Here is a 24,637-nt window from a genome sequence, read left to right on the forward strand (position 1 = left end):
TTTTATGCGGCCGGCCCGGCCCCCTCTATTCAATAACGTTTCCCAAGCCTTCTGGAATGACCCCAAATCTCCCGATTACAGTTTTTCCCTTATTCGTCGTTACTGTCACTTAGCGCCATTTCCTTGTGTTTCCCCCTTTCTCACCCGACTTTTCTCTTCCCCTTCCCACCCCCCCCCCCCCCCCACCCACTCAGTGTTATCTAGGGTACGCGCATGTATGTTCCCTCTCTTAGTTTGAAAGCACCCCTTTATCTTCGGTGTGTAAAGTCAGTGCGGGCCGGATTTGTGTGTATTACGGGCCGGACTTTGTTGCGTGAAAAGTAACCCTTTATCGGAAAATTTGGGAACACAAAATCGGTCCCTCGGACCCCGGAGTGGGAGTGAGATGGGGGGGGGGTATCTTCTTCTTTTTTTCTTTCTCTCTCTCTCCCTTCTTTCTTTTGTCTTCGCTTTTCTTTTCTCTTCTCCTTTCTTTTCTCTTCTCCTTTTTTTTTCTCTCCGGCCTTTCTTTTTTTTTTCTCTTTTTTTTTTGCGCCGCCAATAGGGGGGGGGGGGCGCGGCCGTTTCGGCCCCCCCCCTGGATCCGCCACTGCTCTTCCTGGCTATTTGGGAATGTGTCAGTTAACAATAAAAATGGAGAAACGCGCAATTTGGTGAAAATCATGTGATATTACAATCATTTATAAATCACTTGTATGGAATTTTGAAAATAAGTCATGGTTGAATTTGATTTGGGGCAAGCCCCCCCCCCCCCACCAGTACGCCAGTGCATGTCAGACAGGACATCAGAAACATGCTTAGTAATTATTGCTGAGGAGTAGGAAGGCCTTTTGGTCATAGAAATGTATTTTTCTTTCTTTACTCTGGCATCTTGGGAAAATGAGGTGTGCTCTTAATTCCTATTGTAATTGTTGATTTTAGGCCTACGTGTATTCTAAGTGTGCTGTGTATTATTTACTTAACTTTTGACTGAATGGTCGCCAAATAAATGATAATGATAATAGTAATGGGATAGATTGTGTTAAGTTGTCAACAAAGCTTGAATCTATATTACTTTTAAAAAAATGTTTTTCTTTTTTCCATTGGAAAGAAAAGTCTACACAAAGTAAAAGAAATGAGTGAACGAGTTAAAGGAAAATAAATTCTCATAAAGATTCAATTTTGTTTGAAGTTAACAACTAGCCAGTGAAGGCTCTTTTTCGAGAGCAATAAACTTATGTAATCACTTTTGAGGGGGGGGGTGGTAAGAGGACAAAAAAAAATTACCAAAGGGGGGGGGGTTCCTCCAAAATACACACATACAAATACCAAAGGGGGGGTTCAACCCCCGACCCCCCCCCCCCCTGCGTACGCGCCTGCTACTACCTCTTCACGTTATCCTTTTTGCAATTTAAATTTTCAGCGTGAAAAAGAAAAAAATGATAATAAAAAAATATCTAAATTCAATTTCAATCTTTATTATGTTACTCAAAATACAAACGTGAGGGTCAAGGATCATTATCAATTCAATTCATTTATTCATTTATTTTTCTTCTTTCAAGAGAGGGATCCACAAATAGGCTTTTGAGGTTTTACGAATGAAAATATTGATCTATTGTTGGGATGGAGTGTTTGAAAATAAAATAAGCAAGAGTCCACGATTCCTGAGAACAGTTTGCAAGAATTTTGACTATTTAGCTGAAAGATTTATAAAAAATAGGAGAGTGTACCCCGGTCCCGGGTAAGTACGTGCGCATGCGTTGATATCTGAATATCCAAAATTTCGACGGGTTTCTGTTCGGCTTCCTTTATTTTGTCCTAATTTCAACCAAGGCTTTGACAAAGGTAACAGAATGTCAAGCTGTGAGAAAGAGGTGCTTCGGATAGGGAAACAAATTGACAAAATTGTCACAAAAGGCTCGGTAAGTGGAAGAGATCCGATCCATTTTTTCTTTATTATTGAATATTGTCCCGTGTGCTCACTTTTGTGTTGTGCCACAGTACAGTTTGCATGCCAAACAATTTCTCGGTCCAAACAAACGCAAACGACTAATGTGAGCGATTCAATGCATAACTATCATGAACGATTAGAGCTGTTGATAGTTGAATTGTTGATTTTAAAAAAATGGCGCTAGAGGTCTAGACTAATTCAGTTAATCACTTAGAACTAAAAAGTAAAAGAGCCAATCAGATGTTAGGACTCGTATTGTCGTAAAGAGAACTTTCACAAGACTATGTCACTATCAAGAGACGCATTACCATGATTACCAATCTTGTCCACGGCCATTGTTTGTCCTCTTCTTGAATATGGGAATGTCATCTGGCATCCAAGGTTTAAGGCTGAAGCAGTGAAAGTTGAGAAGGTGCAAAGAAGAGCAACAAAGTTAATTCCTGAGATCTGACACCTATCTTATCAATAGGGCACGAAGAAGAATTACACACAAAACTCGCGCATGCGCAATGTGCTCTTCTGTTCGCTCAAGCCCGACTGACGTCATTTTTCATTCATAAAAGTGCTAGCGTCACAATGCTCGTAGTTGATTGGGTGTTTACTCATTTTATTTGCATATTTTCTCACAATGTTAAACCTATGAGTGCGATGATTTCTGCCTGCGACTTCTCGATTATATTGATATCAAACTCGTTATATTTCCATCCCGACTTCGATTTTTGAACAATTTTTTTCGCCATCGGTGTTAATCGATATTTCTAGGTACTTTTAGCAAAATCGTATGGTGGTTCTTTGTTTCGGTAAGTCATATTTTTTGATGATTTCGTTAGAAGTTTTTGTAAAGGATATGTATGTGTAGGTTGAAGTGTGTGTAAAGCTACGTGCAAATTGTATGTGAGCGACATGAGTGTATAGAGCAACATCGTTGAAACCATATACACTGAATGTGTCTTTGGTCGCCAATTTTTGCTTGGTGTTCGAGTTTAGTGCAGGGCCCTGCTCCCGCAAGTGCCGCAACACAGCCGCTACAATACACGGTACAATACACTGCGCACAGTGTAGCGAATCGCCCATGCCTCACAGCTAGCAGACAAGCGAGGGTCACGCGATCAAACAACTTCAAACAATACAACTTTTAAAAAGTGGGACATTCTTTCTGACTCACCCTGTAGATATTCATAATATCTTACAGAAATAATGATATTTCATCGAGTTCAGCTAGCCATCATTTTTAAATGAGACGTAAATGTCATGCAGCGCAGTAGACAGCAATGCGGCAGCTCGTAGAGGAAAAAAAAATCATGCGAATATCATGCGAATATCATGTGATCTCAGGCCCGCGCATTTCTTCTCTCTCTCTGCATACTGCCACCTACGGTTTACTGCGCTGCAAGACAACTCGTCTCGTTTAAAAATGATGGCTAACTCGATATCGAGTACGTAGCTCATGAAATATCATTATTTCTATAAGATATTATAAATATCTATAGTATTATTTTTTAAAGCAAATCATTATTTTACAGTAATTTTGTTGAATTGGAGTCCCTTAAAGTCTTACATGATGTTTTTTAATTGGTTTAATGCTTAATGTTCCGATCAGCTCGGATGACGGTGTAGGGATGTAAACAAAACATGACTCGTAACTTCAGCTTGCCGTTATACACACATTTTTGGAACGAACGGAAGGCACTTCAATGTTATTTCAAGGGCTTTAAATTATTTTCCTTCATCAAAATATCAAGGGTAAACAGTTATGTTGTGGATATATTTTGACAATTAAATTAATGCCTATTAGTATTACGATTTAATTGTAATAGTCTGATCAACATTTTAGTCTTGTGTGTGGGACTTTCTTAACTTGCTCAGTCTTCAGTGGATCATATTTCCACTTCCGTTTCTGAACGCACTCGCTACCGTCAACTGAAACGATGTCCATTTATTTTTTAAAGCATCTTAATCTAATTCAATTGATTATTTTATTGTTTTGAAAGCAGTAACTGTCTTTTCCGTCGCATTATTAGAACAGCAACTTAGTCTAACTCCCGCCGCTGCATGCACACGATTTTTAGTGTCAGTGCAGTGGTGAAAATTTCGGGTCCCCGCCTGAAATTTTCAAGTCAAACCCGGGTTCGGTAAAACCCGTGATGACTCAGGCCTACTTCCTACATCTGTCATCTCCGCATCTTCAATCACTTCCTTCAAGATTAGATTGGACAAGCACTGGGGCTCGTTCCTAGAAACCAACGACAAGACAGTCATAACTTTATCCGCCAACTATGGAGATGTCTCTGATCTTCCTAAACCGTTTCACGAAGAGCTAACTAGCTAGTGTCTCGTGAGATCGTTACTATCGGCGAGAAGAGGAACCGAGATTTAGCCTCAGTCGCAATACCACCGGATTATTACAAAATTAAAATTAGGAAAAATGCAATTATTTAAATGAATTAGTAATACAAAAAGATTGAAAATGATACCAAGAAATAAGTGATGCAATATACTTCCAAATTTGTGTAGATTATACAATAGAAGTACTTGTAAAATATAATTGTGAGTATTTCATCACATGACGGGTGAATCATTTTTGTTCTTGAGATGAGTACCCCCCCAGATTTTTTTTCGTTTGGTAGTTTATAAAAATACACCAATATATTATTCTTAGAAAAATATGATGTAATGAAACTTCAACATTCCAAACGTTAAAAAACAGGTTTTAAACTATTCATTTTACACATTTGAAGATAGAATTATCTCGAAGGCAATAGGGGTCTGAAAAGTAAAGAATACACTTCTAACTATGGATTGCCTGCCGTGGCAGATTACCCATCCCTTCAAGGATTTTACAATATGTAAATAAATGCGTATAATCAGTTTATAAAAGTGGGAAAAACCTTAAATATAAACATGGCATATTTTCAAAAGATTTTATAATGTAAAGAAATGATAACTTCCTGTTTAAGTGAATGTGAAGAAAGATCATAGCTGGAGGATTTATTGTCCTTTCTCGCTAGCCATAGTCTACCCAATAAATGACATGTGATGGCGCTGCCCATCAACTAAATAGTTATGACAGAGATATGATGGTGGTGAAGGCATCATAATTCCTTAGTCAGGAAGTTGTCCTTGATGTTAGCAAAGAGGGCTTTGTGAAACACGTAGCGGACAAGTTGCTCACTAACGCTGATTTAGTCAAGAAGTTAGACTTATGACGGTTTCTAGGAACGGGCCCCTGGTCCTCTCAGCACCAAATGCTTCCATAAAATTAATATGTGCGTCCACCCACCATGCAGGCAAAAATGTTTTCAGATTTATTAGAATGAAGCACCACTCAATGCGACGAACGGAAGTTTCAACAGGATCACCGCACACTTCCGTATACTGATGCTGATGCTGATGCTGATGCTGATAAGAGTTTGACCACTCCAGCAAAGCATAGAGAGTCAATGATAATGCGTATTGACCTCTAGATCTAGCACTGCATGTACATGTATGTGTGAGGCACGCAATCGACTTTTTGGTGCTAGTTCAGAAGCCTATTCAAAATTTGACCCGTAACTCCGGCGTGAAGATACCCAACTAAAACATACCCGAATGAAGTACATATACATCAAATGTCCAAATAAAGATCATGAGTTAAAATTTGTTATGTTTATTTCCTGTTTCGTGTCAATTTTCTTGTTACTTTTTAAGTATTTTTCGGGAAAAACGTTGATGATAGTATACACTTTTCCACAGGTTTCATGGCAAACCGCTTCGCAATACAAGTGCATACTGATATGGAGGGTTGCAGGCGAGCGCGCGCCTGTGTGTGTGAAGTTATCTACCGTAATGAGGATCTGAGACATTACGGTACAGACGGGTGCCCGCCCGCAACCCACAATCGGTATGCACTTGTATTGTGCAGCGGTTTGCCGTGAAACCTGTGAAAAAGTGTATACTAATATCAATGTTTTTCCGAAAAATACTTAAAAAATAACAAGAAAATTGACACGAAACATAATGAATTTTAAATCATGATCTTTATTTGGACATTTGATTTTTGGTATGTTTTAGTAGGGTATCTCCACGCCGGAGTTACGGGTCAAATTTTGGATAGGCTTCTGAACTAGCGCTAACTTTTTGAACTTTTAAGTATGTAAAATACTTGACAAATACAACATAACATCGAATATAAAATCATTAGGTTATATATGGTACATGACCCTGTCAGTAAAGTGGAAAGAAATGTAAAAAAACTTACTTTTAAAGTACCTTTTCTCTCCCTGTTCCAGAGTCTTTGCACATTCGTGAGCTCGGACATAACGGTGCGGTCGCAATGTGCTATTTTTCTATGGGATGCCATTTCCCCAATAATTCAGATAAACACTGTTGTTTATCGAGCGATATATTATTTTATCGACTGATAAACAGCGTTTATTGGGGACATTTTCTCTATCATTTTATCGCCGATAAACAGAGTTTATCCAGATAAACACTGTGTATTGAGTGATAAACACTGTTTTTCAGTCAAGGTCCAAGCTATTTGCTTTGTGACGTACGGGACATTTAGAGACTTTAAACAAGAAATAACAATGGATGACATTATTTATATGGCTATCTTTTGGTATGAGTCTGTGGCTATTATGGGCTAGTTCATTAGTGGAATGACATGTTTTAGTTCTGACCAATTCATCAATTAATTTTAATGTAATTAATGTGCTGCGTGACGTACGGGACCAGAGAATTTCTGACTTTTTTCAAAAATAAGTTCATCACAACAGTTCTCTTAATTTATTAAGTTATGAGATTTATGGTAATGATATCTTAATTCATTATGGAATCAAGCATTAATCACAACTATTACCATATTTTTCTGACCTTTCATTGTTATGTAATATACCAAAACGTAAATGTGTGTATGTGACGTACGGGACACGTGACGTATGGGACAACTTTTCCCTATGGGAAAATGCATTGAAATGAAGAATTTTCAAAATTTATTAAATGTGAACAATTTTAACTTAAATCAGTGACAAATAGAGTCTTTTAGAACCCAATTATATCCTCTGACCATCACTTAATATCCTCTGTGTTAATTTATGAGGTAAATCAATACAAATATTACTTTAACAAAGAAAACAAATTGAATTACATTCATACACACTACATGTATATTACCATTTTTATTCCATTTACCCTTCTATCATGTGCAGTCATGCTTCTTTTCTCATTTATTTTATCCATTCCATTCAACATTGCAAAATGTTTTTAAATAATAATTAATGAAGAAGATGAACTTGAAAACTTTTATTTAAACTTGTTTGAAACACAGGGGCACACAGGGGCACACTTGGCACATCATATTTTGTCAAAGAACATTTCTTATGCTCTAAGTGTTTGTGAACAAAGATTCATTACAAATATGAAGTCTTTTCTTCATAGCTTGTTTGAATTACTTGATAGTAATATCATAGAATTTTGAAGGAATTCAAAGATAATGCTGAACATATTGTCTGTTTTAAATCTTTTTATCACAGATTAGAACATGCATATGTTGCTGTCATATAATCAAGAATTTTGATGTATATTAATGTAGCCTACATGTTTGTGAAAGATGGATACAAAAATAAAAAATCTTGAATGTATTTTGTATTGATTAAAGACATCTTATTAACACCACCAGATATAAGAAATTAAAACCCTAAAGGTTTGTGTGACCTTTTCCACAATTCAAAAGATTAAAGCGAAATCAACAAAAATGCATGGGTGTAAAAGTGATACAAATCTTAAGTGGGTGAGAGTGTAAAATACTCAAAAAGGCTATCCTTCCTTAAAAAGTTATGATTTAGTTATGATTTAGTTTTTAGGAGATTAGAATTCCCGAGCTGGCTGCATAACATGTACAGTGTACTGCTTGTAAGTGTCGGCTTGCATGGTGATGTAGATATACAGTAGGCTTGCGGGTGCACCATGTGAGAGAGAGAGGGTTGAGGAGTCCTGGAAAGGACTCTGACTCTAAATTAAGGTCACACATGCCAGCTATTCTCCACTCCTGATGACGGATAGTCAACCTGTTCGAAACGTCAAGCCACTCATCCTCTCCAAGCACTATAGTTCTCCTCAGAACTGTAAGCTAAGAAAGATAACAAACAGTCCTTTTCAGGACTACACACCCCCAAGAAAGATTACAGAGTCAGAGTCCTTTCCAGGACTCCTCAACCCTCTCTCTCTCTCTCTCTCTCTCTCTCACATGGTGCACCCGCAAACCTACTGTATATGTACAGTGTATGCTGTAATCCTTTACCATTAATGACATTTAAATAGAATATAAAAAAACCCTCACATGGAGAGCTTGATACCATACATGTGCTATTCTTACCTGCAGCATCTACACTGTATGAGTTGTAAAAGCCAGCTTCTGGTGCATCTACTACCATATAATTTCATTAGACTCATTCCAGGAACTAGTACGCCAATGTTGGGGACATCAACTGGCAAAATACCAAAGTTGATAATACTAGGGGTCTGGCTTGAAGACTAATTACATGAAATTCAGAACGAACAAGTAAATTCCTAGAAGGGACCATATACAACAAGTTTCCTAACACAGTATATATTCTCCTTTTGGTCATTTCCTTTTTCACATCTTGCATTGGTTTTATATGGGGTTGTCCCGTACGTCACACACTTGTCCCGTACGTAACATTTCTTAATTTGATTATGTAATCAACACAGAATTTTTGTAATTTTTTTTGTTAGGTATTCATCTAAATTAGAACTTCCTAGGATATCTTTAAAAAAAATAATAATTCTCATAATTAAAATTAAACAAATTATGATCAAATTGTGACGTACAGGACATCACACTTTGGAACCTACCTCATTTGCATAATTTCATTAATTTTGAAAGTTTTTATATTTTTTTCCAATTTTCTAGCATGATGGTCTGCATGTCCTGAGATATTTAATTTTAAACAAATAATTCAAATGAGATACAAAAATAAAAATGTAATGTCCCATACGTCACGCTAATTAATAAAAATTTAAGTTCGTGACCTTGGCACTCTTCGTATTTTGATTAATTTTTTATTTTATTTTAACACGTACGTAACATTAGAAAATGGAGGTACAGAGTTGAGAACGATGGACCCAATCGACAGAAGTCTTGCTAGAATTAAACGAAACTGGTAAAATTTATTTGTGTGTTATTTTTTATCAATATTGAGTAGTTAATATGTATGATAAAAGTTTACTACGGTAGCTGCAGCAGGTTTTACAAAATATTGCATGAATGTACTGCAGTACAGTGTTGCCTCGTTTACTACACAGCCAGGATAGTGATGCAGCTATGTGTGTGTGTGTGTGGGGGGGGGGGGTGAAGATTGTTTAAAAAGAAAGAAAAGACTTTGTTTCCAGTGGTTAATTGTCAATTAATTTTGTTCATTGGTATCCTGAAAAAAGGGAGATAATGGTTTGGAGATTATGACAATTTGTCTTTGTTTCTAATGTGTGTGTGTTTATTTTGTCTGTTTTGTTCAGGAATCTGAAGATTCCTTGCAGTTACTGAAAGAACTCAGATCCTTGAACAACACAATCACTTTGGAGGTTCTTCAGGTGAGTTCTTTATCTTAAAGAGAAATCCGACCTTGAAAACAAACTACTCTAGAAGAAGAAAATAAAATGATTAAAATGTCAATTTAATAAAAAATGTATGACTACATGTAGGTATAATGCTTTCCTGTTAAGAGGACCTGTAATGATATCCTTTCCAATAATATATTTCGAGTAGTGCCACAAGTGTGACAACACTTGGGAGAAAAACAAAATTAGTGATATTTTCAAATTTCAACATGACAAACAGAAGATTTTTCCGTCACTACTTCACAATCCACTGACAAATTTGCCAATTTTATTTGCATAGCTGTAGTGATTTCATAATTAAAACATTCATAAGGTTCTTATTATTGGTCTAATTTATTTCAAACTTTCGCCATTCTGTTTCTCTGATTTTTCTGCTTTTATTAAAAAGAATTGTTCGGGTTGGATTAGCCCATTAAACAGCTCTGAAGATCTTTCATTCATCTTGTGGTACACATCCTCTGATGGTGCTCAGGCAAAAGTCAGGCAAATCTTTTAAAAAGAAATTACTCTACTCAGTGAAAAGAGAAAGAAGTTATTCTCTCTGTCTGTTTGCAAACAGCTTATCAATAAAATGAGTGGCTGGGTTCATTTTTTTTTTAGTATGTAAAAGTGCACCTTTTAATGTTTGTTTTCATGAAATGCTAGGAACCATGTCCAGCAAATGGTTAGGATTAGGGTTGCAATGTATTTAGTCCAGTTTTGAGAATTTGGTACAACTGTAAGATATTTGGCTGCTGGACAATTGTCCCTATAGCATGTGTCACATGACCTCTCTGATACCCTAGTCACACCGATGAGACTGACAACCCCCTCCCCCCCCCTCCCCCTCCCCCCCCCCCCTCCCCCCCCCCTCCCCCCCCCCCCCCCCCCCCCCCCAAAAAAAAAAACCTCTGCTCAGAATGGGCACAGTCAAATTAGAATTTGTTAAGAGATAGCTTGGAAGTTTTACTTAGGTTAGAAGCAAATGTTAAATTAGATGGCTATTCATTCATTATTTTGGTGTAAGGGGGGGGGGGGCAGTAGAATTTCAAAAATTTTGTTTAAGTTTTAACAGATTAAAGAATTTTGTTTTTACTTCATGTATTTCAAAGCATTTGAAATTTATTGCCTCTCGCAGAAAACTCGCATTGGGATGGCAGTGAACAACCTGAGAAAACAGAGTGATCAGGAGGAGATCATAAATCTAGCAAAGGTACTCATCAAAGGCTGGAAAAAGCTCCTTCCTCAGCAAGGTATGTCACATTCTTCTGAGGTTTGACATAATAAAGTGCAGTCATACCAGTAGGGTCAAGGATAAGAAAAAAACTCAATTGCCCCAGTAAAATCCTGTATGCCAAGAAGGACGTATACAAATATTAATTCTTCCCAAAAACCTGTCGAGCATGGAATTCACTTGATCAGAAGTCAGCATTGAGTCCTTGTGTGGAAAGCTTCAGGGGCTCAATCTAGCATGCACTACCACGCCTTTCCCACCTTAGCGACATGCACAGTACCGCATGAACTAATTTGTGCGAAACACAAAGTCTCTTATAAGTATTGGCTTGCATGGTGATGTAGATATACAGTAGGCTTGCAGTTGCTACATGTGAGAGAGGGGGAGGATTACCAAGAGTCCTTTTCAGGACTCCCCAATCCTCCCCCCTCTCTCACATGGTGCAACCACAAGCCTACTGTACAAAGTCTCTTGTTGCTGGGGTCTAAGGCTAACTAAAGGGCTTTCTTATTTGCTCTAGAGTGCAAGCTGAGCTTTATTTTGGAGCACTTATGAACAAATTTTATAACTAATGTTTCAGAAATAATTTGGGTTGAGAATGAATTTCCAAACTGTCAAACCTGTTGCTACTACATGATAAAACCTCTTGTAAACCACCCTGGTTTATGTATTTTTTTTGTCGCTATTAGGTGGTAGCACGCCCTCGACCAACAAGTCCAAAGAGAAAACATCAAACGGTGACTCAGGCAATTCATCGGACCAAGGCAGAGGGGAGGGTGACAGCTCAAAGACGATAAACAGGCAGTCTTCAGCTTCATCTTCCAGTTCGTTCTCCTCCTCGGGCCTAGATGTCGTCAGGGAACGTTGCAAGCAGATGCTGGTTAATGCTCTCAAAGTAGCAAGTAAGTGAAAGATAATACAAGTTGGTTGCGTGAACTGCAACATGATACGATATATACGATAAAAGAAATCCTATGTACATGTGAGTTCCCACTGTAATTGATACTTCATAATTTTGTAATGACTCTGTGGTAATATGTTAGGCATTTTCTTTGTGTGTGTTAATGAATCACAACTTTTATAGACATTGCAATGACTCTATCTGTATAGTTATATGATGGGTACTGTATTTCATTTTTTACTTCTTTTGACACTGCATAGAGAAACATTTAAAACAGAATGGAGGTATGAGCTTTGTTCTGTTTTTCAGTGTTTCGACTTGCCTCGATATTTTACGGTATGAAAATTGTACACAACTATTCCCTTTTCTCCCATAGAAATACTTTATATAAAGTTTTTTTAAAGGATAAATATGCTGTTTGTACACAGGGCCGTCGCCAGACCATTTTGAATGGGGGGGGGGGGGGCTGTTGTGGTGGCAGACCAGTTTAGCGACAAGGTACACATAGCTTTTGTCGACTTGCCCCACGAAGGAAAGCAATGGTTGTCAGATTTTTACATAGTTTTGCCAATAGATATTCATGTCATTTTCCTGACGCGCAAATAATAGTTTTCAGATTTAACGAAAGCCAATACAATGATGTCACATTTTGTATGAAGGTGTATCTTGGTGTAAGCTACACACCTATAAATTTTTGTGATGCTGCCCCAGTGTTCCGTCTTCTATAGGGTCAAAAGGTCATATTTTGATAGATGTCTAGTGTTCGCACTGCAGGTCATATTTCATGACAGATTTCTTTCCAACTTTGTATAGAGAATTAGAATTGTATCTTGGTACAATCTACACTTTTGGGTGATGCTGCCCTCATTATTCCGTCTTTTATATGGTCAAAGGTCATACATGTATATATGTCTTTTATATGCGCTCTAACTGCCACATTTCTTGACGGATTTCTTTCAAATGTGGTATGGAGGTGTGTCTTAGTGCAATCTACACATCTTTAGTGTTTGGTGATGCTGCCACATGTGTTCCATCTGTTATAGGGTCAAAGGTCATATTTTGGTGGCTGTCTATTGTGTGCTCTAACTGCCACATTTCTTGACAGATTTCTTTCAAATTTTCTACAGAGATGCATTATACTCTGATCTACACACATATTGTTTTGGTGATGCTGCTCCTAGTCTTGGCAATAGTCTGAGCCACTAGTGGCGATCTCTACGTAATCCTTTTGTTTCAGGGAGGGGAGAGAGGATCTTTGTCCCTCCTTTGAACATAAGGATGACACAAAATCGCTGCCACTGCCGGGGGAATTATTCGCATTGCACGGCAATTCAGATTGCGATATTTCTATTTCTTTAAGAATTCTTTATTTATTCTTTCATGTGGCTTGCTAGAAGTCTACACAATAGTCTGTTATATGTACATATAGTCCCATTTTTATTGTTTTGTGTCATGCTTTTTTGTCTCATTTTCCAGTACCTGATTTAGATGACGGGGAAGAATTACAAGACCCAGAAGAGCTAGCTGGCATCATTGAAGATTATATCCTTTATCAAACATGTCTGCTTTGTCCTAATGATTGAGGTTTTCTTCTTGTTCATGATGCAAAGATGCTTTTCATCAATACTGATTTGTCTCAATTTTTCTCTCTTTCATCTATTCAGATTTGCCAACACTTCACTCTTTCCCTCCCTCCTCCTCTCTCTTTCCCTCCCTCCTCTCTCGATCTCCCTCTCTCTTTTCGTCTCCTAAATCATGCCTCTTTCCCTATGTTTACAGGTTGTTGTTTTTTAGCCAGTTTACTGAGATAAACATATTTGAATAGAGCTTTTAGGCTTTAATAGCTCAAAGTTTGGATCAAACTCCAATGCAAAATGTTTGTGTAGTCCCATATACCAAAATCTGTGTGCCATCCATTTTTATATGTACTACTTAATCGATCTCACACTATTAACTTCATACACAATTTTGTCCAGATTGTAATTGCATGATTAGAACTTAAGTGCACCCTTGGTTGTGAGGAGACACAGTGTAATTGAAAGTTTATGGTACCTTGACTTCTGTGTACGTATCTACACTGAATTCGGTAATTCGGATTTGAGATATAAGAATAGGGTGAGGAGTAGGGTTTCCAACCTCCAAGACAGCAAGAACCCAGACCTCCGTAGGATGGTCCTCAGAGGAACCATCCCTGCAGAGAAGATCGCTTCCATGGCTGCTGAGGTTAGTGCTTTCTCTTCATTTGTCTCTTATTCCTTTTCTTCCTCCCTTTCCTTCCTCCCTGTCTTGTCCTTTTCCTTTGATACCCATCTTTGTTTCTCCATGATCAAGAGGCTTTCAAAACTCTTGAAATTTTAAGGTCAAAGTTCACAATCATAGTCAAATTAGCATTCTTCAAAGGATTTAAATATAAAACCACTCATTTTGCGATAAAAAAAAACACAAACTTTTTAACACCAAAATAATTCAACTTTATCTTGAACTGCTGTTGTAGGAGATGGCAAGTGAGGCCATGAAGCAGATGAGACAGAAGTTTACCAAAGAAGCCATCAATGACCACCAGCTTGCTCACACTGAAGGCACCCGTTCTGCCCTGCTCACATGTGGCAAATGCAGAAAGAAGAACTGCACTTATAACCAGGTAATCCAGTCATACATCAAACAGGGGAAGAGGAAAGGTTGAGAGGGGAAGTGGTTGGTTTGTGTTCTTGGTATTTGGTATTTATTTTAAAAATCCACATGGCAGCCCAAGGGCTGAATTGCATGGAGTTTACAAAGTAAAATCACAAAAACAAAATGTCTTACAAGTCCATACATATTATAGCCATACAATGGTATGAAGGAGAGAATCAGAGAAAAAGGGAGAGAGAAAAAAGGAAAAAAACGATCTAGAGGAAGAGATTATGAATTACATAATAATTGAGTGGATTGATTAATTAACATTTTTGGGTGGGGGTTGATTTGGTTGAGGGGCAAGTCAATTCTGACCCGAGATTTGGGGATGGCTTTACTAGAATCAGACAAATTAAGCAAAAAAATCAGTAACATTTTGAGAAAATTTTGATAAAGGATAATTGAAAGATTAAACGAGAACTCGTTTGAGATTTAATCTCAATTATATAAGTAATAAAAATGAGGGTTTACGTTAAATGAGACCCCGTCAGTGTGCATGCGCTAATCAGCAATATTCGTAGATAGCCGAGGATGTGCCTGCTGAACCAAGCAGAAAGATAATGAGAACTGTAATTAATAACAATACCCAGCACTAGGGCAGGTAAGGGAGGGACATAAACCCTCATTTTTATTACTTATATAATTGAAATTAAATCTCAAACGGGTTCTCGTTTAATCTTTCAATTATACTACGTAATACCAATTTCGGTAGTACGTTAAATGAGATTTCGAAGCTCAGTAGGCCATCAGATCCAGTGCTAAACACAATAGTATACATTAATGAGTGAAGAGCAAGATAAAACATGCTGCTAAAAAGGTAAACCAGCTGACCTTATAAAGGCGATGCCAATTCTAGGGCATCCTTTAGGACGCCATGATTGCACCTGTGAAGTTGACGTACCTGTTCTCCACTGGTTTCATGTAATAAGTTTGAAACGTCCGTTCAGAAGACCAGCCCGCCTGGGCTAGTATATGCTTGATAGGCAGATTTGTACTGTTTGCTGCTGAAGTTGATGCAGCTCTAGTAGAATGAGCTTTGTAGATGTCTGTGTCGATCCCTGCCGAGGTCAACGTTTCCTTCACCCATCTGGCGATGGTCTGCGTAGTAACGCGTTTGTGTGGTTTCTTGAAGCTGATGAACAGATAGCGTTCCTGTCCTCTGACGCTCTCCGTTCTGCGCAAGTAGTACACATAACCTCCTGTCTGGTGGATATGCCTTCATTTTCAAGTTGAAGTTCACATTCCCGGTTTCGTTTGCTTTAGGAGGTCCTTAAAAATGAACAGAACTTCGCTGCCCTTGATTTTCATGTATTCAAGATGCCAGCTGTGCAGTGACTGGACCCGCTGGGCCGATATCAGCGCCATAAGTGTGCAAAGTTTCATAGTCAAAGTTTTTGGCGTGAGCGAATTCGCTGGTGCCCACTTCCGTAGATAATTAAACACTATGTTCACATCCCAAATCTCCTTATATCTTGGCGCTGGAGGGCGCAATTGGAATGCTCCTTTACAAAAACGACTAATAAGAGGATGAGTTCCAACTGTACATGACGAATCCTCAAGTACTAGGAATGCAGACAAGGCGCTGCGTGCAGAATTTATAACACTATAACTAGCTCTTTCACTTTCAAAGAGTTCCAACAAAAAATCAATTACATCATTGGATCTCGCCTGGAGATAGTTCAAGCCTTTTTTATGGCAGTATATCTTCCATTTCCTTATGTAAACGGCATAGTTCTTTGTCGTTGATGCTCGCCACGATGCTGCTATTACATTGATAGCTCTTGCACTCAAACCTTTACTTTCTAGTGGCTGGCGCAGCACCTGCAACAAAGCAAATCAAGTTGATTATTAAGCGGGTGTGGCTCATTTGTAATAGGCTGTGCTAGTAAGTTTGGCCTTCTAGCTATGAACATTGGCTCCCCAATAATCATACTCTTCAAAAGAGGGAACCATGGTTGGGTAGGCCAGTTTGGAACTACTAGTAGGCCTGTTGCATCATCGCATTTAATCTTTTGTAAGCATTTTGCGATGAGGCAGAAGGGTAGGAAAGCGTAGAAACTTAATGGTTTCCAGTCGATTGTGAAAGCATCAACTGTTTCAGCTCCAGGGTCAGGCAGCCATGAGATGTATCTGTCATCTTGCTTATTTAATCTTGATGCAAATAGGTCTATTTCTGGGGAACCAAATTGCTGAGAAATTTCTTTGAATGCATCTGTATTTAGCATCCACTCTGTCTTGTGGTTAAAGTGTCTAGACATGTGGTCTGCCTCTGTGTTTAGTTTCCCTGGTAAATGGGCAGCTGATAGCCATATGTTCCTACTCATGCACCATTCCCAAATGTGTTTGGCTGCCTCATTGCAATCTGCGGACTTGCAGCCCCCCATATTGTTAATGTATGATACTGCGGTTACATTATCAACACGGAGTAGTACATGCACATTTTCCACATCAGCACAGAAGGATTGAACGCCAAACCTGGCAGCGACTGTTTCAAGGTAGTTTATGCCATAATGTCTTGCTTTGTGCAATTCTTTTTCATTCCATCTACCACCTGTGCATGATTGGAGGTTAGTAGCACCCCAGCCAGCCCCACTGGCGTCTGTGCGCAACTCGAGGTCTGGTTTCGGTCTTCTTATTGGAGCGAATGAAGACGTTACATGCTCGACCCACCATTGAAGTTCACCCTTGGCTTCATTTGAAAGTGTCATTTTTCTATCGAAATGACCTCTGTTTGTTTTTTTTGCTGCAATTTTGTCTCTCTCCAAAGTACGATAGAAGAGAGGGCCATATTGGACTGCTGGGAAAGTTGAAACGATCTTCCCAATAACCCTGGCGACGTGCCTTATTGAGGGCTCCTTAGTGTCAATAAGCTCTTGACAGAGGAGTTTGACTTTGAGCGCCTTGCTTTCTGGAAGCCTAATTTGCATAGTATTTGTATTCAGAACAAAGCCAAGGAACGTTATTTCTTTGGTGGGGGTAAGTACTGATTTTTCAGGGTGAATAATGAACCCGAGTTGTGCAAGGATGTCAGGGGTAGCCTTAAAGCGTATCTGCCATAGTTTACAGGAGGGATTAGACTACCCTGCAAGGTCACTGGACAGGTGGTTATCTCATCAACTCAGCTCTCAGTTAACATAAGAAAAAGAGGATCATGGGGGACCAATGGTCACCGATTAGGCATGGTTTGCTATATAGAGGGCGCAAGTAGCTACAAGTAGTGTAGTGGGCCTTTAACAGCTGCTTTGAGCTTTTCCTCATTTTCTGCAATGAGGATTGTGTCATCCAAATATCCTACCACAATGTGACCAGCTTGTCTGAGCTTAGAAAAAACTGGCTTTAGTAATTTTGTGAATAGCCTTGGTGCTGTACTGAGACCATTGGGCAGTGCTTTGAATTGCCAACATTGACCATTGACAATAAATTTGAGGTATTTCCTATCCTCTTGGTGGATCGGTAATGTATAATATGCATCTCTGAGGTCGACCGAGGCTAGAAAATTGTCAGGGGATACAAGATCCAACACAGTGTGGATATTATCCATCTTGAAATGCTGATACATCATACATTTATTCAATTCTGAAAGATCGATGATTAGACGTACACCTCCAGTTCTTTTTGGCGTAGTAAAAATATTAGAAATGAATTCACCCAATTCATGTACACAGGGCTCAATAACATTTTTACGATGGAGGCTAGTAATTTCTTCTTGAATGCGCTTAGCATCCGGGGCGCTCCGTTTATAGCGTTTAGCCTTTAATTCATGCAAGTCTTTAATTTTTTCTACATCAAACTCGATCTTGTATCCCGTGACAGCCCTAATAACAATAGGGTCTGTTGTTAGCTCTTGCCAATTTTTCCTAAAATACCTCAGTCGACCGCCCGCTGGGGGAACACTACTACTAGTACTAGCATTAGTCATATCATTTTTGTTAAAAATGTGATCAGATTGTGATTCACTGACCTTGTCGTGACTTGGTCTTGGGAGTTCTACTTCCTCCTCTGCTGGCCCATGGGACCCCTCTGGGCACCTGGCGCTTGCATTTGAGGCTGGTTCGGAGCCTGAGACTGAGTGTACGGAGGCAGTCTGCCCCTCCTGTTCTGTCTGTACCCTAAAAAAGGGCCACCCTGCGATCCTGACATTGGCCTGCTATACCCGTGGGATTGGCTCTGTGAGCCCCAGCGGTGCCCCGGTGCATTGTAGCCGCATCCCCGGTAGGGATGCGAAGCAAAGCGGTGTTTGAATTTGTCCCTCATCACACCGGCGGCTGCCAGTTGCTCATCTTTGAGATCCTTCACCTGCTTCCCAAGATCATCACCAAACAAAAGTCTAGTAGCTGGCAGAGTAGGTTTGCACAGATGCGTAAACCTTGCATTCAAGTCAGGTTTTATGAGCTTTTTTCGCAGGCAGTTCAGTTCAAAGTTAGCATTGCAAATCAACGCCAAAGCATCTTGCTGTGTATCAGTTATACCGCCCGTAGAAACGGAGCGGGCAAATGCATCGATGCCATGAGTGAGTGATTTTTTAACTCGCTGTAACTTCAAGTCACGGCTTTTTGTCATCGGAGGTAGATTGTCCCATATCACAGGGTTCACCTTTGGTGCCTCTATAATTTGACAATTGCTCGGAGCTGGGTATTTAGCAGTTACTTCATCAAGAACTTTCCCCTCCAATTAGTGTGTCATGAGATAGGAAGTAGATTGGGATACCTCCTCCTCAATAGGATCTCTGATATCCGATGCCATTGCAAATTTTGCGGCGATCGAGGGAATGACAAAGTTATCAGGTTGAGGCATGTCTGTGTCAAAATTCTCTTCCTCCGAGACGGCGCCCGCTTCGGTTGCATCCGCGGGTAGACCGTAAAAATCCATGAGCCGGTGGGCTGTATGTCATTCCCGTGGTCGAACGGAGGCTGTTGCACATAGTCTTCCCCGCCGGTAGCCCCGGTGGAGCCGCGAGACGAAGACGGGTGTGAGCTGCCGGTGAAAGCCGTAGCATTAGCAGCGGGCAACGCCTCAACCACTCGTGCAAGAAGCGCTTCCATTTTATCAAGTCTGTTATTGAAAGTAGAAAATGGAACCGTTGATTCCACTTCCTGATTCTTCTCGCTCATTGCCTTTGGCTCAGACTTACTTTTAGCTTTCCCCGGCCCACTCTTGCTGACTTTGCCAGCCGTGACTTTGCCACTGGAGTTGGGTAATTTTTTCTTCCTGTCGGAGCCCGTGGCTCCCGTGCTACCAGGTGGTGCCTGGGGTGGAAGCACGGACGGAGGAAACAGCAGTGCTGCTATCCATTTGAGACATTACAATTCTATTGTTCAAATATCACTTCAGAAAAGCGTGATTTATAAAAATAAGCGTCTCAAAGTTATCAGTAAATGTCAAGGATGAAACTAATAACGTTTTTTACCTTTGAATTTCGGGGATTACGAGGATAATAATATCTGATTTCTTGAGCCAGAAAGGTGTCCTTTCGCTCAAATAACACACAACTGACGAATTGCTGATTAGCGCATGCGCACTGACGGGGTCTCATTTAACGTAATCCCGAAATTGGTATTACGTAGTATAATTAATAGTTGTAATCTAGATGAAATGCAAAGGGGCAATTTTATTATTTTCTTTGCGAGGACTTCTTCCTTTCTTTTTTTTGTTTTTGTTTTGTTTCGGGTAACCATGATCATTGTGTATTTGTAAATGTATATATAAATATGACTATTTAAAATATGTTATGGTTAGGGTTATTGTTAGTTGTGGCACTGAGTATTTGATGAGTGATAGACATTCACCACAGAGTTGTTACTGCCCCAGGGAGCATGCTTTATATGCAATCCTTGATTCAAAGATTCACTTATTTACTCATATAAAAATGACACGTAAAATTCAGGTGATAATGCTATATGAAATGTGAAAACATGAATTTTACATTTCTTTTAACAATGTTTTATGAACAGATGCAGACAAGGAGTGCTGATGAACCTATGACGACCTTTGTATTCTGTAATGATTGTGGACACAGATGGAAGGTAAATGGATCAGAGTTATCATAACAACTAGGAGAATTAAGGATGGTTTATGTTGTGCTGGAATGTTGCAATAATCGTGTTACTCCTTTTGTGCCAATGTCTGCAAATCCTGCCCAAGAATTTAAGTGTTTGTCCTTGAGTTTGTTTTTTAAGAATGGCGTCATGTTTCTCTCCCAGAACAAGTAATATGTACCGTCATGGTAAAGTGTAATCCACCGAAGATATTTTATGTCCAATTCTTCAACAAAATAAAGCAATTTTCTCTCTTGAAAGTTAGATTATGACATTTGTTTGAACAAATTGGTTGTAAAGAAAGGGGTCGGGTACTATCTAACATAGTTTGTGCGATGTCACAAAAGTAATTCAACTTCAAGGTTATTTTTGTTATTTTGAATGTCATTAAAACCATGAAAATAGATACTTGAATGTCCGAAAATATATCTCCTTTGTGTACGGATTGTGGAAAGTTATGACTGTTTTATCTCACTGGGTTTCATGAGTACATGTTGAAAAGAAAGACAAAATTAAAAAAGCAAATATATCTTTAAACATACATGTATATATATGTGTGTTATTTATTGATAAACATTTACATGAAACTTTCCATTTTTGTTTTTCAACGGCTTCAGTATAGATAAACATGTGGATACTGGTATGGGTAATTTGAACACCTTCAGTTTCAGAGCATACAACATTTAATTTGCTCCCAAAGCTTCCAACTATGAACTTAGGAAGATAGATGTAAGTTATCTTGTAACAATCTTAACTTTACCACATTTCTCTTAAAGTTTCCCACTCTGTTCACACTTCTGTGAAGTTTCTAAATGCGGCAACCAGACATTAAAACGTTTCCCATCTCTCTGTTTTTTATCTCCATTGCAGTTCTGCTGATGTCAACCAATCCGTCTGTTGTAGATATTGTTTCATATGAATACCACTCTCTTGTACATACTCCCGCACCTGGAAACCACGGCAGCAAAGAAAGAACCATATCCAATGTATTGACTCTACCCACTGTTCTCACCCTTGATGCGAATCCTTGGGGACTAGAATATGCCAAGGCTAAATTCCCCTTGACAAGTGTACTGACGATCATATTAAATATATGTCAATCCGTACTTTCAACCTGAAAAGCACCCCAGAGATTCTTGAAGACCATATTAAAATATGGTCTTACTCAGTTTGGACCAAGACTGTACCAGCATTTTCGCCAGTGCACATCACTATTGTTACCGGTACCAAGCATGTAGGACTTTGAATAGAACATGTCAAGAATACATTCTCCCTGACGAGGGTACTGACAATGGTAATACTTTTTTCAATCCATACTTGGAAAGCACCCCCAGCAATGACCAGTTTTGTATGCAGGCCCACCAAACACTGGATTGTGTGACTCTCCTATACACACAGGGCCTTTAGTTAACATTCTAATCCGAGGAATGGAGTGTTTTCCCCTGAACCTGAACCTGCAGCGAGAACAGAGGAGAGGGTCGCGCTAACCCACATTGAGACAGCAATCATTTTCACATTTTAGTCTGCTCAGCTCAGCACAGGATTCAAACTCACGCTCATGATGAAAGCATGATGTGAGCAAGATGACGATCCAATTGCACCACACTGCTTCCTTCTAAAGAATTTTTTTTCAATGGTCTTTTTATTTCAAGGGTCTAAATTGGCAAGTGCATGAATGGCTATGCTGTGGCTCTTATGCAAGAGATAATTATAATTATTCAGTATCTCTTAGATTCATGAGTAAAGTCTGTTACTGTATTCTGATATCTGTTGTTTTTTTTCCTTTTGTAGGTCTCTTAAAAACAGTTTAGAGTTAGAAAGAGTCTCCCAAATTAAAATGTTAAAATAATTCAGGAAAAGCTCTTACCAGTAGGTAGCTACATGTATGGGTCTGTTCTATCACATGACACCAAATTATCTGATGATATTTTATGCTCGAGGGAGCAACCGCTATATGACTTGTGTTCGCAAAGTGTGGAGTTGTCACTTTTTCCAACTTATTTTTGAGTTGCACTTAGATCCCATGTGTTAGCTTTAAATGGAAGTCTTGACAATTTTGTATCAGTGGTTAGATGCTAGACCATCCGGGCTCTTGTTTGTTTGTTCAATTGGTTCATGACTTTCTTGACTTATTTATGAAGTTATTAGTTTAGGTTCAAATGTCATTCTGTTGAATCACCTATATTTTGCAAGTTTGTCTGTAAATGTGGCTGTAAATTCAGGTGCCACTAAAATCAGAAAACTGTTGTTGTAACCATGACAATTTCTTTAAGTTTATGAATGGTGTTGATTCACAGGTTTCACGCTGTAAATCAACCAAAATTATTGGACATTCTCGCCTCTCTTTCAAGAGAATAAAAATCATGTATATGATTACCTTTGTTTGATCAAGTTCAATATTACTAGCATATTGCTTTACCTTCATACAACACGTCACTCCACTGCTGCAGATTGAGCTTGCAGTATTATTTCAATATTGCACCCTGACCATGATCTTCTCATAATATTCAATCCTGCACATGGCAAGGGCAATCATTCACAAGCAGTGCCGCCTGCTGGCTTCAATCGCTTGTTCCCACAGTAAATTTCACTGCAAACATGTATTTCATAGAATGTGTATGTGTAATAGTAATATTGGCTTTCTTTTGTGGTATATCAGATACTTTTTATTCACCTAGCATGAATATTACGATTGTCTGTGACTCGTGATATATTCACGAGCTGAATGCAGTATAACTGATATTTCACTCAAGGGCAGCCGATATGAAACAATTGCAACACCAAAACTTGCTGTGAAAGCCATCATCTGTCAACACTCAAAACAGTCTGCAAAATGTTCATGTTGCTAATGTTTCTGGTTTTACATGAATCGTGTAGTATTTTTGAAAAATGTATATAATACAAAATGTAATATTCCATCCAAGTTCAGTTTATTTCATTTAGTGTTTGTTTGAAGTATTCCCTTGCTTGTCCAAATTTGTATAGATTTTGTTGCCATTTTGTGTAGGTATCACTATACATGTATAATATAATGATATTAGTTGCAAGCAGTAATAATCAGCTCATGTAACTTAATTTCTGTTTTTGTTTCATTTTCATTAAAACTCATGTTTATGTTTATAAAATGCAAACAGTAGTAAATGATTGATTTTCTTGCTCTTCCTATGAAATAAATGTGTCATTTACCATGAAGTTGCAATTACTCTCAATTATAAGGTAACATCAATATGGAGAACTTTCAACTTGTATTTCGCATCAATTTTTAGGCCAAAACAGTATCACCCATTCAATGCCATGTGGTTTTATCGATTGAATACACATTGATGACATGAATTCATGATATTAAAATTATCAGTTGTTTAAAAATGTATCTAAGAAGTACTTTGATCTTTGCTGCATTTCAAAAGTTGAACATTGGATATGAAATATGTTTGACCCATTCTAGGACACTCTAGCCTTCATAGTATGTAGCACTGGAAATCATACACACAGATTGGTGAAAGTTTGAACGAAATTGGATTAAGAGTTAGAAAATTTTAGAAGTTGAATTTTTGTAATTCACTCTACTTTCATGTAAATAAATAATAATTACAGTGCTTATATAGCGCCTAACACTTACTTTGTCAGAAGTCTCTAAGCGCTCTACAATAATGCAGCATAATTACCCTGGCTTTAGCAGTGCAGCTGTTACGCGCGCTGCGTTTCAAGGAATAAATTCCTACCAGGTACCCATTCACTTCACCTGGGTGAGGAACTATCAACTTGGCGATTTGATATTGTCACAGATTTGTAGTGGCAGACATCTCTCCTAATTCGTCCAACTACAAAATTACTTACAATTTTAAGCGGGACCTCATAACGAATTTCCTTAACACACATGTTCACAAATGGAGCGGTAAATTGCCTCTAAAAGTGCCCCTTTTTTACACGTAAAATGAACAAAAAATTAATGGCAAGTGAGCGAAACAAAGGACTTGCATGTATTCACCGCGGCACTCTCTGTTATAATATACAGAAATGTGAAGTGTATTACGTCATCATAAGAAAAAACGCATCACATCTGAAGGAGCCTTAAATGGACACTCTTCCTCTCCTCGGTGTAGGCCTAAATGATGTTCGTTTTGGCTGTTGCCTGAATGTTAGAATTTTTGCACACTTTGAACTTACCCTTACTGGTACAAAGGCTAATCTTGACCTATTTATTTCTCTCAAATTCTTCACGCATCTATTGCATCCTTGTGAGACTGCACGCTCCTGTGTATTTCTCT

The 24,637-nt window shown here is 38.7% G+C and overlaps 1 protein-coding gene across 2 annotated transcripts; it reads left to right on the forward strand.

The window, feature by feature from the left end:
* Nucleotides 1-1,707: 1,707 nt before the first annotated feature.
* On the forward strand, nt 1,708-23,739 carry LOC594692 (transcription elongation factor S-II). 2 transcript variants are annotated; one of them, XM_030982760.1, is made up of 10 exons: nt 1,802-1,901; nt 9,024-9,093; nt 9,446-9,520; nt 10,665-10,779; nt 11,450-11,662; nt 13,138-13,203; nt 13,730-13,884; nt 14,156-14,302; nt 20,286-20,357; nt 21,240-23,739. In XM_030982760.1, the coding sequence occupies exons 4-10, from the start codon at nt 10,680-10,682 to the stop codon at nt 21,246-21,248; spliced, it is 762 nt and encodes a 253-aa protein (XP_030838620.1). In that variant the 5' UTR covers nt 1,802-1,901; nt 9,024-9,093; nt 9,446-9,520; nt 10,665-10,679; the 3' UTR covers nt 21,249-23,739. The 2 variants fall into 2 exon arrangements, with proteins under 2 accessions (XP_030838619.1, XP_030838620.1); XM_030982759.1 differs by lacking the exon at nt 9,024-9,093 and having other exon boundaries at nt 1,708-1,901.
* Nucleotides 23,740-24,637: the final 898 nt, after the last annotated feature.

This window comes from Strongylocentrotus purpuratus, unplaced genomic scaffold (genome assembly GCF_000002235.5).
Source record: "Strongylocentrotus purpuratus isolate Spur 01 unplaced genomic scaffold, Spur_5.0 spur5_scaffold_13, whole genome shotgun sequence".
Lineage (NCBI taxonomy): Eukaryota > Metazoa > Echinodermata > Echinoidea > Camarodonta > Strongylocentrotidae > Strongylocentrotus > Strongylocentrotus purpuratus.